A 16,576-nucleotide genomic window follows, 5' to 3' on the forward strand; every position below is an offset into this window, starting at 1 on the left:
CCACACCTTGCTTTCCTGATACTTGCCATATCTTAACATAGTATATAATTGGTAAAAGAACCAAGATTCTCACACGGATATGGCAAGCCCTGTAAACAACTGTAGTTCTTAAGACTTGATAATTTGAAAAAAGGAGATAGACTTTTTCAACTTAGGCTGCACAAGGGATGAGGCTATATTACTTATTCCAAGAAAGAACTCTGAGCCTAGAAACTCCCTTCTTGGTAAGTGGCTCTCTGTGGACAGGTAAGAATGTTAACATATTTAAGTTCCTTGGAGAACAAAGAAATATTCCTAAGATTTAAAAGCAGACTAAGGTAGGGAGGTATACTGAGAGGGAGGCTGAGACCTTTTACCTCAAATTGAAAATGTGTTCAAAGACGTGTTCTGAGAAATGATGAATCCTACACTCCACCGTCTGAAGAAGACTTGTCCTTGCTCTTTCAAACCCACACACTTCCTTTTTGCTAAGTACTCTCTGCAACTGCTCTTCCTGACTTCAGTGTCAAGCTCTTAGTAACATGCAGCATTTAGATGATCAAAAATACCCTGTATTCTTACATGCTTCCAGGAGTGACCTGGCTTTAATACATGTGCAAAACACTAAAAGATGATTTTCATTTTTCAGTATTTTTGTCTTAATTTTCCTACAGTACCATCATCTGAATAGTCAAACAACTGCTTAAAAAGTACTGTAAGCAGCAGAACTGTGCCCTGCGTTAAGAGCACACACGGTGGGGTCAGGTAGCCTGGGTCTTCACTTCTGCGGTAACATTGGGCAACTCTGCTGGCCTCTCTGTGCTAAGTGTCCAAGTTTATAAAGTAGGGATGGTAATAATAATAGCACTACTTGATAGGGTCATAAGAAGATTTCAAGCACCTGCAGGAGTACCTGGCACACAGCATGTACTACGTGTTAGCTATTACAGTGTTCCGGCATATTACTTCTCACCCTATCCTATTTCTATTGCTGACACATAAAAAGACACATTCCAACACTAATTTTCCTACCTTGACTGAACTATCTAAATCTCCACCTCAGCATTTCCGTAAGTAAGTAATATTTAGTCAACACTGCAGTTACCCGTTATTTCATGTGCTGGCATACAGACGGTAAGGAAGATGTAACACCGCATTTCAAACGACAAACAGAAGGCTGTGCAGAGTAATGTGCTCAGGACACGGCCGTGCCTCGACTAAGACATCAGCTTTGGAAGAGGCACCGATGCTGTGAGAAAAGGACTCGGAAATGTGCATGGGTCCCTTTTGTTTCTCTTATTTACATGTGCTTTGGTGTTTACAGCATGCTTTTGAGTACACTAATTATTTCATTAGATCTCTGTAATTCTACGCAGGCAAGGGTTATTATCTCCTTGTAAGATGAGGGAACTAAGTCTCAGAGAGGACCAAGGCCCAGCGTAGTTGGGGTGGATCTGTAACAGCAGAGTCCCCGGGGTTCAGGACTCAGACAGGAACTATGAGAGGAGCATGTGATAAAGTGGAAAGCAGTTCAATGGCAAATGCCACTGAGGAGGGTTTAATACTGAAGGCAGGAAATAAGTGGCATAAAGGCTTCCTACAGATTTAATAAAGGACTTATATACCCACATTTGCAAAAACTATTTTAGGTGAAGCATAGTTCATATCACATGAGTCAAAATTACCCCATAGTACTTTAGGGAATCTAGGAAAAAATACTGTAAGGTCTAATTGTTTTTCTACCTATAAATCTCTAGTAGAGCACTGAAGTACATTGATATACTTGGGCAATACAGCAAGTCTTCCAAGTGTTCGCACAGGTCACAGGTCTACTTGCTGGAGAAACCAAGCCCCATTTGCTCTGAAGGCAACACAAAGAAAGTGGGAAGGGAGGCAGCCTCTGGCACCCCCAGCCCTCCCACACCAGTGCCCACTTTTCTTTTGAAAAACAAAACAAAACAAAAAAAACAAAAACAAACAAACAAACAAAAAACAGAACCCACTTCTAATAGGATGAAGCTGGGTAGATAACTGTTGTTAGTTCACATCCATGAACACTATATAGTCTTTTTTTAAAAAAAAGTTTTGGAAGTATATATACTGACATGTACAGTTGTTCATGACCCACAAGTAAGAAAATGTGAAGAACAGAAGATACACAAACACACATACACACAATCTTATCTTTAAAAAAAATACATAAAGGCACATACTCTATCCAACATATAGACATTATAAAAAAGAGGATTTAAAGGAAAATATGAAGACTGTTAAACGGGTTGTATCTGGACAGGTGAACTTGTCGAGTTTTTTCCTTTCTCTTTTGGGTTATCTGTAATCCCCCCTTTCCTGATCCATATTTTTAAATATAAAAATATTACTAGAAATAGAAAATATGTATTTTATAATATGAAAATATTGATGGAAAAAACTAGGATCATATAGAATACTTAATAATCAAATGTCCTTAAGCACACAGTTTATTACCATATACTAGCCACTTCAGAAACGGGATTTTTAAAAAATATATATATTTTATTGTGTTTTAGCTTTTGGGATACATGTGAAGAACATGCAAGATTGTTGCATAGGTACATACATGGCAATGTGGTTTGCTGCCTTCCTCCCCTTCACCTATATCTGGCATTTCTCCCCATGTTATCCCTCCTAACTCCCCCATCCCCCACTGTCCCTCCCTTCGTTCCCCCAAAAAACCTCAGTGTGTGATGCTCCCCGCCCTGTGTCCATGTGTTCTCATTGTTCAACACCCACCTATGAGTGAGAACATGTGGTGTTTGATTTTCTGTTCTTGTGTCAGTTTGCTGAGAATGATGGTTTCCAGGTTCATCCGTGGCCCTACAAAGGACATAAACTCATTTTTTGTGGCTGCATAGTATTCCATGGTATGTATGTGCCACATTTTCCCTGGCCAGTCTATCATAGATGGGCATTTGGGTTGGTTCCAAGTCTTTGCTATTGTAAACAGGGCTGCAACGAACATTCGTGTGCATGTGTCCTTAAAATAGAACAATTTATAATCCTTTGGATATATACCCAGTAATGGGATTGCTGGGTCAAATGAAATTTCTATTTCTAGGTCCTTGAGGAATTGCCACACTGTCTTCTACAATGGTTGAACTAATTTACACTCGCACCGACAGTGTAAAAGTGTTCCTATTTCTCCACATCCTCTCCAACATCTGTTGTCTCCAGATTTTTTAATGATCATCATTCTAACTGGCATGAGATGGTATCTCAGTGTGGTTTTGATTTGCATTTTTCTAATGACCAGTGATGATGAGCACTTTTTCATATGTTTGTTGGCATCATATATGTCTTGTTTTGAAAAGTGTCCATTCATAACTGTCACCTACTATTGAATGGGTTTGTTTGTTTGTTTTAATTGTAAATCTGTTTTAGTTCTTTGTAGATTCTGGATATTAGCTCTTTGTCAAATAGGTAGAATGCAAAAATTTTTTCCCATTCTGTTGGTTGCTGATGCACTCTAATGATTGTTTCTTTTGCTGTGCAGAAGCTCTGGAATTTAATTAGATCCCATTTGTCTATTTTGGCTTTCGATGCCAATGCTTTTGGTGTTTCAGTCATGAAGTCCTTGCCTGTGCCTATGTCTTGAATGGTTTTGCCTAGATTTTCTTCTAGGGTTTATATGATGTTAGGTCTTATGTTTAAGTCTTTAATCCATCTGTAGTTAATTTTAGGGTAAGGTGTCAGGAAGGGGTCCAGTTTCTGCTTTCTGCACATAGCTAGCCAGTTCGCCCAACACCATTTATTAAACAGGGAATCCTTTCCCCATTGCTTGTTTGTCAGGTTTGTCAAATATCAGATGGTTGTAGATGTGTGGCATTGCCTCTGAGGCCTCTGTTCTGTTCCATTGGTCTGTATCTCTGTTTTGGTACCAGGACCATGCTGTTTTCATTACTGTAGCCTTGTAGTATAATTTGAAGTCAGGTAGTGTGATGCCTCCAGCTTTGTTCTTTTTGCTTAGAATTAACTTGGCTATGCAGGCTCTCTTTTGGTTCCATATGAAGTTTAAGGTGGTTTTTTTCCAGTTCTGTGAAGAATGTCGTGGTAGCTTGATGGGGATAGTGTGGATTCTATACATTACTTTGGGCGGTATGGCCATTTTCATGATATTGATTCTTTGTAACCATGAGGATGGAATGTTTCTCCATCTGTTTGTGTCCTCTTTTATTTTGTTGAGCAGTGGTTTGTAGCTCTCCTTGAAGAGTTCCTTTACATTCTTTGTTAGCTATATTCCTAGGTACTTTATTCTCTTTGTAGCAATTGTGAATGGCAGTTTGTTCTTGATTTGGCTCTCTTTAATTCCGTTATTGGTGTATAGGAATGCTTGTGATTTTTGCATATTGATTTTATATCCTGAGACTTTGCTGAAGTTGCTTATCAGTTTCAGGAGATTTTGGGCTGAGACGATGGGGTCTTCTAAATATACAATCATGTCATCTGCAAATAGAGACAATTTGACTTCTTCCTTTTCTAACTGAATACCCTTTATTTCTTTTTCTTGCCTGATTGCTCTGGCTAGAACTTCCAGTACTATATTGAATAGGAGTGGTGAGAGAGGGCATCCTTGTCTAGTGCCAGATTTCAAAGGGAATGCTTCCAGTTTTTGCCCATTCAGTATGATATTGACTGTGGGTTTGTCATAAATAGTTTTTATTATTTTGAGATATGTTCCATCAATACCTAGTTTATTGAGAGTTTTTAGCATAAAGGGCTGTTGAATTCTGTCAAAGGTCTTCTCTGCATCTACTGAGATAATCAAGGGGTTTTTGTCTTTGGTTGTGTTTATGTGGTGAATTACATTTATAGACTTGCATATGTTGAACCAGCCTTGCATCCCTGGGATGAAGCCTACTTGATTGTAATGGATAAGCTTTTCGATGTGCTGTTGCAATCGGTTTGCCAGTATTTTATTGAAGATTTTTGCATCTATGTTCATCATGGATATTGGCCTGAAGTTTTCTTTTCTTGTTGAGTCTCTGCCGGGTTTGGGTATCAGGAAGAGATGGGTATGACAAGAACCAGTGAACCATGATAGAATGCTCAGGTGGCTTTGATTTATACCTCCTTTAAAATGAAACTTACATCATAAAACGGGAAGGACAAGGGACACTATTGGCTGCCTATCTCTTCAACGTGGGGCTGCATTAAGGTGACAGCAAGAATTCCTATAGAGTTTGTCAGGACTGTAGCTCCTCCAGCTTCCCAGCGCTCACCTGCAGAGCATCCTGGCAGCAGCGTGGAGTGCAGCAGAGGACCTGCATGTCCCGCAGCCACTGCAGCTAATTCCCCCAGAATGCTTTGAGAAACACCAGGTCAGGGCATATCAACAACCTGGCAACTTCATGAAAAAAAATTATTTCTTAATTGCACCATAAACTGTGAATATTAAATAACTCACTATGTAGAGAGATAATATTTAATACTAATGAAATCTGGCTGCAAAGTACTTAAAATATTCCAAGTTACAGAATTTTATTGCTAACACAACATATCCGATTTCATAAGTTAAAGTGACTCTTAATCTATAGATTATAATCAGACCACAACACCCATCAATTCATTTAAACAACTGAAAGCAGGGCTGAGCCAGTGACAGAAAACAAAACAACAATGAAAGTAGGGTTTTTCAAGCTACCAGTTAAAAACAACACATTAGAAGAAAAAATGTGTTATGATTATGTCTTATGTACACGGGTAGACGTGTAGAATAATGTCGCAGAAGTGGGAATGCTAACAATGTGAATGAATTTGTGCATCTGAGACATTTCCAAAGCAACTTATACAAAGGTTATACTATATTACACTCTTAACAGCAAAGTTATAAAGATGCCTGTTAATACTTTAATCTCACCCACTGAGCCTATGATCAAACCTTGGGATATTTCCCAATCTAATGGATTAAAAAATTCAGGTATCTCCTGTAGTTTTAATTTGCACTTACCTTATTATGAATGAGGTTAAACATTTTTTGTGAAATGTCTTTTCTCGTCCTTTACCCATTTTTTTTCAAGTCATCAGCCATCCTCTTATCAATTTGTAAGTGCACTTTATACATGAAGGAAATGACCCCTTTTCTATTATCTAAGCTGAAAATATTTTCCTAGTTTGTCTTTCAGTCCTGATTTTACTCTGGTGTATTTTTCCTTTAATTCAGAAACACTTTATCCTTAATTGACTGAAGTGATAAGATTTTATTTTCTACATGGTATCTAGGTGTGACAGAAAGGTCACCCTTTCAAAAGGAGAGACGCTTTGTAATGAATACAAGTAGGCAGTGATCACCCCAAAGCGACAGTCGGCTCACATGTAGCAGAGGAGAAGCAAGGCAGTGGGAGGGTGGAAGTAGGCAGTGAAACTCAAAAGAGGGTTTCTGCTTTCTCAAGGCACTTGCGATGCAGCTGGGAAGAGAGGGACTGAGCCCTGGGTTAAGTGCCGGCACTTAGCACATGCAGTCAGTGCTACAGCAATGCTGTGAGAGCAGGGCAGGAGAATGCACACCGCCAGTGCTATGCTGGGAAAGGCAGCATCTGACACTCTGAGGGAACAGCAGCCTTGGGTGAGGGCAACAAAAGTCTTTGACTATAGTATATGCATGGGGCGCAGGAGGCTCCGTCAGCCAGGTTCACCACAGCTGAGGCTTCAGGAAGCCAAGGCAAGGCGGAGCTCAGGGCTGAAATCAGTCCTTGGACAGCAGGCTACGGAGGCCGGCATTCCCCTTGACCTCTGTTAAATCGAGGAGTTCTTGGACAGGAGGGGACATGATAAGAGCAGCAGCATTTAAACAAGGTTATCATGGGAAGTCTAGCTGTTTTTCATTGGTTAGAATCACTTGTTTAATCTTATTTTGTTTAATTAACTAATGACAACTTTGCTGAATAATTGTTTTCAAATGTAAAAATAGGTAAATAATTCCTTTGATAGTTTAAAAGAGAAAAATATTAAAATGCCACCTTTTCTAAGAAAGGATGGTAGAATAAGAATACATGCTTAAATTTGCACATACAATGCACAACGAATTAAGAAAAGTGATTACCGCTAGGAAGGAGAAGGCAAGGCCAGGTGCCAGGGTGGAAAGCCAGGAAGACACTTCACCGTGTACTTCGTAGTTTTCACATTTAAACTGAGGCATTAGGTATTCCAAAAATTTACATTTAAAATGAAAAATACCTTCACTTCCTACTTTAGTTACTGTATGTCATACACAAAAATGAGAGCAATTATCTTTCAGATATAACTAAGTCAGATTTTTTTCCTTTCGCCGTAACTGATTTTTATGCTAGCTAGCCCCCCGGGCCTCACTCCTGCAGCCTCCCTCCCTAACTTTCCGTGGTAGGCAGCTGCTGTCTCTCTCAGAGAGCTTTTCTTCGAAAACCTGAGTGAGCCTCATCTTATCATTATTTAAGGTTGACCTTTCTGTCGCACCCAGAGTAATCATTTTACAACTATACTCTCACTGCACTTGGAAAACTCCCTGACATCCAAAGAATACACACCGTGTTAGATAATGTAATGGTGCACAGTGCCACATCTAGAAGGCCCATGTGTAAGGTTGGGAAGAATAATTTCTATCCTTGCTCACTTCTCAATGATTTAATAGTGTCTACTTTTATAAATGTTTCATTGTAGCTAAAAATATCATTCCACGAAATTTCCAAGGCACATCAACTTCAGAAGAATGCCTCAGGAGAGGGTTTCCATGTAAAACGTGTTGGTGGCTCCTATTTTGGGCATCTGCCTTCAGTAGACCCTCCTGATACAAGCACACTGACAGGCGTGTTAGCTTAACCCCAAACAGCTGACAAGGTACAAATACAAAACTCATAAAATTCTATTTTTTCCTGGTTATGTCTAACAATCGCTCAAAGGTTCTTAAAACTCAGCATGTTTAAAAAAAAAAAAGTCACACTTAGCAGTATTTCTTCTTGTCACAATGACACCAAATGTCATAAATATTGTATGAAAAATACCGTGAAAAGGGCAGCACTGATGATGAGCACCTCAGTACTGCCGGGGACGTGCTCCTCAAGTCTTCTTCTCCTTTATGGAGCTTTCCATTTGTATGTGTGAATGATGAATGACAATTGATGCGTCCATAGGACTAGTACGACAGCCAAGAAACATCAAGCTTGGCAGGACTAACGAAAATTCAACTGTTACATCTTAATAACATCTTGAAAAATATACCTGGTAAATGTAATGAAGGAAAAAAGCACACTTAACCTACTGTGTAAAGCTGAATTAATTCTACATAAGCATAGGCACCGTATGTGTCACGTGGCAGGCGTTTCAGGTGCACGGACACACTTACCCGTCATGGTCGGTGCCTCTCTTTGCTGCCCTCCATCGTCCTTCCCTTCGTAAACCACCGTCACATCATAAATTGCATCTAAATACTTCTTCATGCAATCAAAAGCAACGTGAGTTGCCTTTATCCGTGGCGTTAGCACATATTTCAATACTGGAAGGCCTAGAGGAGAAGTCAATCCAGTGTGGCCAGAAATTAGTTACAAAACACCTCCACCATAAAACATATTAACATCTAAATTATTTTCAAACTTCCTCAAATAACACACCAGAATCAATTAATGCCATCACCTCATATCTTTAGAGCTTTAAGTTTAGCAAGCACTCACACTTGCCTTTTTTTGTTTAAATCAATATTCATTTGATATATATTGATCAAAGATCTACATGTACAAGTCACTGTGTTAGAAGTTTGTGGCCTATTGGAAACCCTTCAATCTAGTAAAGCCTGGCAAGGGCAAATATTAGTATTCTCGCTTTTGGCCACTGAACAAAGGTGGTAGCATCTTGCCTACCGTTACTTGAGATTTCCCAGAAATAGTCACACAGCACATGGCCTCCTGTGTCCGGCTTCTTTCACTCAGCCCGGAGCTGAGGTGCATCTGTGTGGCTGCAGATGCCAGTGCTCCATTCCTCTTCATGGCCGAGTAATATTTATGGACATTTGGGTTGCCTCCATTCTTTGGCTACTATCAGTAACACTGCTATGAACAAGCTTTTGTATCAACATAAGACTTCCTTTCTCTTGGGTATATCTGATGTATTTTTAAAAGCGTCTTTAGCTGGAGAACTACTGCAATTATCCAGAACAAATCACATTCATTAGGTTCCTACTGGGGTTAAGGATTTGTTTTTCTCTTCTTTCTATATTACCTCCCTTTTCCTTGACTAAAATATTTACTGACAATTTAACAGAAAACTGTAGCTCTCAATAAGTGACATGAAAATAGATTCCAAAAAACTAGTCTAGATTTTCTACTGGCCCCTCTCCAAGGAAAGTAGCTGAGTAAGGAAGAACAGCTATTACGTGGTGGGACTGCCTCACACAACAATTTTTAAAATGCAGGGTGGTGTGGGAAAGAAAGAGATTCCCACAACCACATATCCGACTTCAGTCCCCAGGGCAGAAGCAGTTAAATTTATTCACAAACTTGTAACAGAAATCTCAACAGCATACCAAGCTGGGAAGCATCTACTTGTCAATCAACCTAGTTAACACTTTTTTTGCTACTGGAGCTCATCTAACTTGATTAAATCCAAAGTTTCAAAATATCACTAAGAACAACTAGTTACTAAAATCCAAGTAAGTTAGTAAGAAAATAAAGAAAGGTAGTATTTTTAAAACACAAAAGAAAATGAATTATCATACAAGTCTGAAAAATAAATAGCTTTGTGACCTGAATCATAGCCATTAACAACATGTAAAAAAAAAAAAAAAAAAAAAAAAAAAAAAAAAAAACTAAAAAAAATCTTCTAATTAAGGAATACACTGGGAATGGCTTTAATTATTCCAGAAATTTTCTGCATCAAATTCTCTGTATCAAATCCAAATACTTCAAAGTCAAGGTTTTAGTATCCAGCTCCTGAAAAGGAACAGCCAATGAAGATGAAGAAAAGCAAGGGGACTGTGGTGGTGCCAAAGGTGTCCCCAGAGGATGACAGCTCAGGAAGAGTGAAGTGCTCAGCCGCGTTCGCTGGAAGACACAGGCCCAGAACCGAGACGTGACTCCTGGGCACAATGGAGGGTCCATGATACCTTTATCAGTGTTTTCAGTGCAGTGGTGGGAAGTGAAGTTTCACTATTGTGAAACTATGAACATGTAAGTTAGACGTTAATGAGGCAATAAAAAAACTTAAACAGATAGAGTACATGGTAGACTGTCTTGAGAGAGAAGATACTCTCAGAATGTAAAAATATTACTCGTACTTCAAGGTTTTTTTAAATCACACATATCTGATTGGTGAAAGCTTCAGGACAAAGAGCATGCTGGAGATACGTCGAGGTGGAGTATGCAACACACAAAGAGGGGCAGAAGGACTTGTGAGCAAAGGTACAGAGCAGGGACCCGGGAGGCCTCTGGGGCACGTGTGCAGAGCAGGAGGGGCTAAGAGTGACAAGCACACCAGGTCACACTGCTGCGAGCTTCAGAATAATAGGCTAGGCACATCCACTGATCTGTAGGAGTGCCAGGATTGGAGGCCGAAGAATAGACTGAATGTAGGTGTGAAGAGTAACAGTTCCAGCTTCAGAAAGAGTTTAGGACATTAGGTCACAAAGTGACAAAATGCTGAATTAGCACTGGGGCAGTGAAAACTGAAAAGATCAAATGTAATCAAGTTATGTTTCAAACACCAAATATATACTGAACCAGCAACTGACTGAATGTGGTCTAAGGGAAAAGGAGGAAAAAATAAGCAGGCTTCTGCTCCAGAAGGCATAGATAAGGCCACGCCGTAACTAGAAGGGGAGTGAATGACCAGGAGGAAGGCATGCAGAGCATGCCCATGTGCACGCACCTGTCACGCGGAGAGAGAAGAGGGAGGGCGGGAGGCAGAGAAAGAAAGAGAACGCGGAGCTGGGCGCGGTGGCACACGTACGTCTGTAGTCCCAACTCCTCAGAACTGCTCTAGCCTGGGGGTTGGTTGGGAGGGCAGAGAAGGAAGAGAAGGAGGGAAGAGAAGAAAGCAGAAGAGAACGAGGGAGGGAAGGAAGCAAGGGAGGGAGGGAGAGAAAGGAAAAGAAGGCAGGGAGAGAGAAAGGAAGACAGAAGCGGGGAGAGAGGGGTTCACACTGGGCATGACGAGCTGACGTAATCAGACATTCTAGAAGTAGTTGGAAATATGTCGGTAAAATGGCAAGAAACCAGAGATAAGCATGTGGAAATCATGTGAATGGATAAGATGACTGAAGCGATGGCCGCAGCTGAGAATAGCAAAGGGTAGAAGATGAAAAGGCCAGAAATACAGACTTAGGAAACATCCACATTAAAAAAAGATAATAACAGGAAATAGGACAAGTCAGGAAAAAAAGAAGAGAAAAACCAGTGTAATACAAAAACCAAGGAAAGAATGTTTAAAGGAAGAAAAGGTGATAGCTATCTTTATAAAGAAAAATTATACTCCATTGTTTATTTCTACAATAAATTAAAATTGCTTCCTGGTTATAAAATAAAGTTATAAATAATGTCAGAAGTTACATGAAAGTTAACAAATACGACAACTGACACAAATGATAGGATGCTTCGGAGGTCACTGGTAAGTTAGAGGTGGGACACATTTCTGGAGAGTAGATGGAGTCAAATACAAGAAAGGAAGGAAACAGGCCCAGTCTTCTCTTTGCACAGGTGTAGACTTGGTTATGTCCGAACTGGACTACGTGCAAGCTGGGGAGAAACCCCAGCAGAGAAGTAAGGCAGATGACTGAGGCAGTGATGGAGACGGCACAGATGGCATCTAGAGCTTACCAACTGTTGAAGCCGCCATGTCTAAGACAAAAATTTTCCTCCAAAGTTCTCTTCTTAGACATGTTAGATTCAACAGTTTCTTCTAAAGAAATCCAAGTCAAGAGAGTCCACATTAAGGTTTTGAAATCAAAAGGGATATTGGGTGTACTCTTTCCAGAGAAACGTAACTTTCTAAAGGCAAACAATTCCTTGAATGTGAGGAGAAAAAAAAAAATCCATGAAAACCATAAGAGGTAGTAAGAAGGAGAAAAATAAAAGAACTGTTAAATATGGACTTGGCTCAGCTAAAATTAAATGGCATGGCTTGGCTGTAGAGGGCAGTCAGCATTATCTTACGATGTTCTCCATTGAGAAGGAAGGGAGAAAACAGACAGGGCTGCCAAGGGCTGAGGAAAGGCAGGGCAGGAACAGAACAGCTCAGCATCGGGGTGGGCCGGCCCCAGGACTTGGGCAAGCAAGAGCTACAGAAGGCCCTGAAAGCTGCAGAAGGGCCAACAAAAGAGAGGTTAGAAATGACCCAAAAACAGAGGTTCAGAGTGAGTGAGGAGGAGGTGGAACCGAGTCAGCTGCATGCTGTGGGCGACCCAGTGCCATTTCCAGACACACTTCAAGGTGGTTGAAGAGGGCATTCAGCCAAGCACAGGAAACCCGTATGGGAGAACAGGATCCCCTGACAGCCTCCACAAAGGACGGCAGCCCTGTCAACACCTTGGTTTCAGCTGGGTGAGACCCAGTTCAGACTGCTCAACTCTAAGAGAATAAATCTCTGGTGTTTTAAGCCACCAAGTTTGTGGCACTTCCTGAGAACAGCCATAGGAAGCAAACATACCTTCTTACACTTCAGGCAGAGGGTGGGAGTGCCATCACCCCCCACAGCTGAGCGCTAGTCTTTTTGCTTGCTATGCTTTCAGAAGTTGGCTTCAAGTATTCATTCGATTTCTATTTCCTTGATTATGAGAAAGCATAAACATTTGTTCAAGTGTATGGGTCTCATTTGTATGTCTTGAATTTCTGATTCATGCCCTTTTCCCTTTTTTTCTAGTTTATGTCTTTTCTCACTAATTATAATATACTAACTAGGAATGACTATATTATAAAATCTTAGTAGCTTACCATTTGCCAACTAAATTTGTTCATATAATGCTTTCGACATCATAATTTTTATTCAGTTAGGTCAACAAAGAAAAAAAATGCTCTGGAGCTTATTCCTTTGTTTTCACATTCTGAAAGGACTCTCAAATGTCTACGATTGCCAGTGTTATTCATAGAATGAAAGCTAAGTTTCATAAATCTGAAGTGACAGGTCTGAAGTAACAGATTAGCTTTGATTCTATGAATAACATGAAAATTCTAGGTATCTGGTTTGCCGTTATAGACACATCACTAAATTTCTGTTTTCTATTATAAGAGTTTAAAAAGCTTAAGTATGTCACCTTCACTAGCTACTATGGTTTTAACCACCGCATTAAAAAAAAAACAAACAAAAAAAACAACACTATAGGGGCTCACTTTAATGAGTTCAGGAGGCAGATTAAGATACATTTAATTCCAAATTCCTTACTAACCTTTGCAAAGCCAAATATCTAAAACGATTCTAATTAGTTAAACCCTTTGTATAGCTGAGGAGAGTTGGAATATTACCGCAGGCCTGCACTTCTCCAGGAGCCCCTATGAACAGCTTCTTCCTCCATGTCTAAGTTTCCTACAAGAGGTATGCAACTGCTACCAGTTTATTCTTTTTGTGAATGAAACGTAGGCAAAAAAACTGAATGACAGAGTCACCAAAACAAGAACTATGAGTGTACATGTGGAAGGATGAAGTCTATCTTCCACATGCTGAGTTTGAGACATCCCTTTGGGCCAGTCAGGTGAAGCTCTCTAGTGGACAACTGCAGATGGTTGTAGAGTTAGGCAGAGAGAGATGGAGGGGAGGAAGCTTCTGCGAGTCATCAGCAGTCAAGTAAACAGTGGCTAATGCCATGGATTTACAGGAAGACCACCATGAGAAACAAAAAAAGTGAAATTAATTAAAGACCAAATCCTAACATTGGAAATAACACATGACGCAGGGAAAGATGAAGCAGGAGGCTGGAAAGGAAGCTACGAAATAATCACTAGAGAGATGGGAGGAGAATGGAGAACAGCCCCACTGAAGCCAGGGAGAGAATTTCCAGTCAGACCACAACAAATCGAGAGCAGAGAGAGAACTGGAAAAAGTGCTTACAACAAAGGTAGACTACAGAGTCAGAAGGCTTTGGCCGTTAAGGAAAGGGGGTAAAGTGAGTGCTAGGAAGAGGAAAACAGAAATTTGAGAGAGGGGGTTCTTGTTCTGTTCTGTTTAATAAATGTGAAAAGGGCAACTGAGAGAACGGCATTGCCACAGAGTAACCGCAAGGACAGAACGTGGTCTCCACACCGGGCAGAGGAAGCGGTGGAAATCAAAAGGGAGGTGGCAGGTTGGGAGACACACTGAGCCCTTGTATTCTGAACCACTCCTTAATCAGGACATGTGTTTAAAAACACACTAGCCTTTTTATTTGTTTGTTTTTACACAGAGTTTCACTCTTGTTGCCCAGGCTAGAGCACAATGGCGCGATCTCGGCTCACTGCAACCTCCGTCTCCTGGGTTCAAGCAACTCTCCTGCCTCATCCTCCCGAGCAGCTAGGATTACAGGCATGTGCCACCACACCCGGCTGATTTTTTGGACTTTTAGTAAAGACAGGGTTTCTCCCTGTTGGTCAGGCTGGTCTCAAACTCCTGATCTCTGGTGATCCACCCACCTCGGCCTCCTGAAGTGCTGGGATTACAGGCGTGAGCCACTGTACCCAGCCAAACTAACATTTTTTAAAAGTACTGTTACAAATGATGTCAGATACATATGACACATCTTCTCTTGTAAGCACCTTGTAAAAGATTCCCCTTATTTTAATTAAACCCAAATTAAATAAAATTAAAAATTAATTTGATTCACTCGTCATACGTTGAATGCTCCACATCTACATTGGTAGGAGCCAGCACACTGGAAAGAACAGATAAAGAACTTTACCATGATTACAGAAAGTTCCATTAGATAGCACTGTCATAAGCCCTGGCATAATGGCACAAACAAGGTATTTGCTCAGTTAGTGTCTGACAATCAACATGGAGGTCACATACTAAACCACAGTTAAGCTTCAAAGACACCTCTGAGAACACAGCATAGCCACTGTTTTCTGTATACTGCCCAATTTGGCTAAACTGCATAGCTTATCGGTTGTATCAATTATCCAATTTTCTAAAATACGGATATGAAGAACGTTACTCTTGTTGAGGATATTAATAGCTTCCAAGCACTGTCAGCCAACTTTGTGTAAGTTCTCCATCAGGAGCCCGACGTATTTCCTAATTGAATTCTCACACAGATTTAGATCTACGTATAAGGCATATGTTCTTTGAGGAGATGAAGAAACACGCTCAGCAACATTACACACCTTGCAAGTTGCAACCACAAAGCTAATAAAAGTCAGAGTTTGGACTCCAACGTAGGTCTGTCAACTTACAAAACAGAAACTCCATCACACATAACCCCCCACTGTAGAAAAAGCCTCCATCTACATAATCATGTACTTAGATTTTAAATAAATCCATGGCACAGAAATATGTATCATAACAGGTACTTAAACTTAATTTCTCAGATATATGTAATAACAGCATGCAAATGAATTAAGGAGAAGAAACTTCATTTCCTAAGAGATAATACCTACATTAATTGAAGAAATGAATATATTCATTCAATTGTAAAACAAAACTATCTTTTCTGAGAAGAAAAACTAAAAATGTTACTATCTTTAAAAATTATTTCTTCAAACACTGTCAAATTTTTACTTACCACGTTGGGCAGCAAATGCCTGACTAGATGAAATGACTTTTGTTTGTTCTGGATTATACCTTGTACCTTCTGGAAAAATCACAAGATACATCTGTGGGAAATAAAGGAAATTTGGTTTATTTTGTGTAAGCTTTGTTGTTACTGTTGTTAACTTAAAAAGGCTAAGCCTATTAATGCTAAGAAAGTATTTCCTGCAGTCAGAGAAAATGTCTATTCACTTACATGTGACCTTTATTTCAAGGACAGCAACCAAAATGCAACAATTCAATTAACTTTGAACATAGCGTAGACTATATTTTAAATGCAGTGCTACATTCATTGGTAGGTCAGCCACGAAGAATCTAAAAACATTTTTAATTGCATGCTAATAGTTCACTAATTAAAAATAGGTCATGAAATGCAGACTCACACAAAACCTCAATTACTGAGTTTTTTCCTTGTCAAGATCCTCTAATATGTCATTTTTAGAAGTACCCATTTTAGAAATCAGTATCCTTAAGTACCACCACTAAAAAGTACCTCATTTGAGAAAACTCATATACTAAATTTCTACCAGGTAAAAGGTTCTGAGTGTTCACATTCAACAGCTTCACACAGAATTCCTATTTTACACAGCTCCTTTAGTGCATTAAATTTTAAATTTTTTCTTTATAAAGAAACTTATTTGTTATGTAAACTGAAACTAAAATAATATAAAGAATATCAAGCTGGGTGTTTAGTAAGTAATCAATTAATCTAAGTTTTTACACTTACCTGCTTGGGAAAGTAAAAACAGAAACATTAAAATTATACAGCAAAACTCCTAAGTTTAAGAACTGAGTTACAAAAACTACACTAATAACTTTGACAGCCAGAAGACAAAATTAACATACTCATAGCAAATCTTTTAAAATACAAACAGAATATAGGAAGTAA

General features: G+C 39.6%; 1 protein-coding gene and 1 long non-coding RNA gene across 3 annotated transcripts in view; one reads left to right on the forward strand and one right to left on the reverse strand.

Moving 5' to 3' along the window:
* LOC141580887 (uncharacterized) overlaps positions 1–16,576 on the forward strand; it is a 69,601-nt gene that overhangs the window by 30,326 nt on the left and 22,699 nt on the right. Inside the window, exon 3 of one of the 2 annotated variants that reach the window (XR_012513335.1) lies at positions 14,348–15,667. The exons of the other annotated variant lie outside the window; for it this stretch is intronic. This is a non-coding gene — a long non-coding RNA (uncharacterized LOC141580887). Of the gene's footprint in view, positions 1–14,347; positions 15,668–16,576 lie in introns of those variants that run through there. 2 annotated transcript variants of the gene reach the window in all.
* Positions 1–16,576, reverse strand: part of AGPAT5 (1-acylglycerol-3-phosphate O-acyltransferase 5) — a 59,249-nt gene that overhangs the window by 5,534 nt on the left and 37,139 nt on the right. Inside the window, exons 5-6 of the mRNA XM_003944599.4 lie at positions 15,662–15,752; positions 8,333–8,491 (exon numbers count right to left, since the gene is read on the reverse strand). Of these exons, the coding sequence (XP_003944648.1) occupies positions 8,333–8,491; positions 15,662–15,752 (250 nt within the window). The remainder of the gene's footprint in view (positions 1–8,332; positions 8,492–15,661; positions 15,753–16,576) is intronic.

Source organism: Saimiri boliviensis, chromosome 13 (assembly GCF_048565385.1).
Source record: "Saimiri boliviensis isolate mSaiBol1 chromosome 13, mSaiBol1.pri, whole genome shotgun sequence".
NCBI lineage: Eukaryota > Metazoa > Chordata > Mammalia > Primates > Cebidae > Saimiri > Saimiri boliviensis.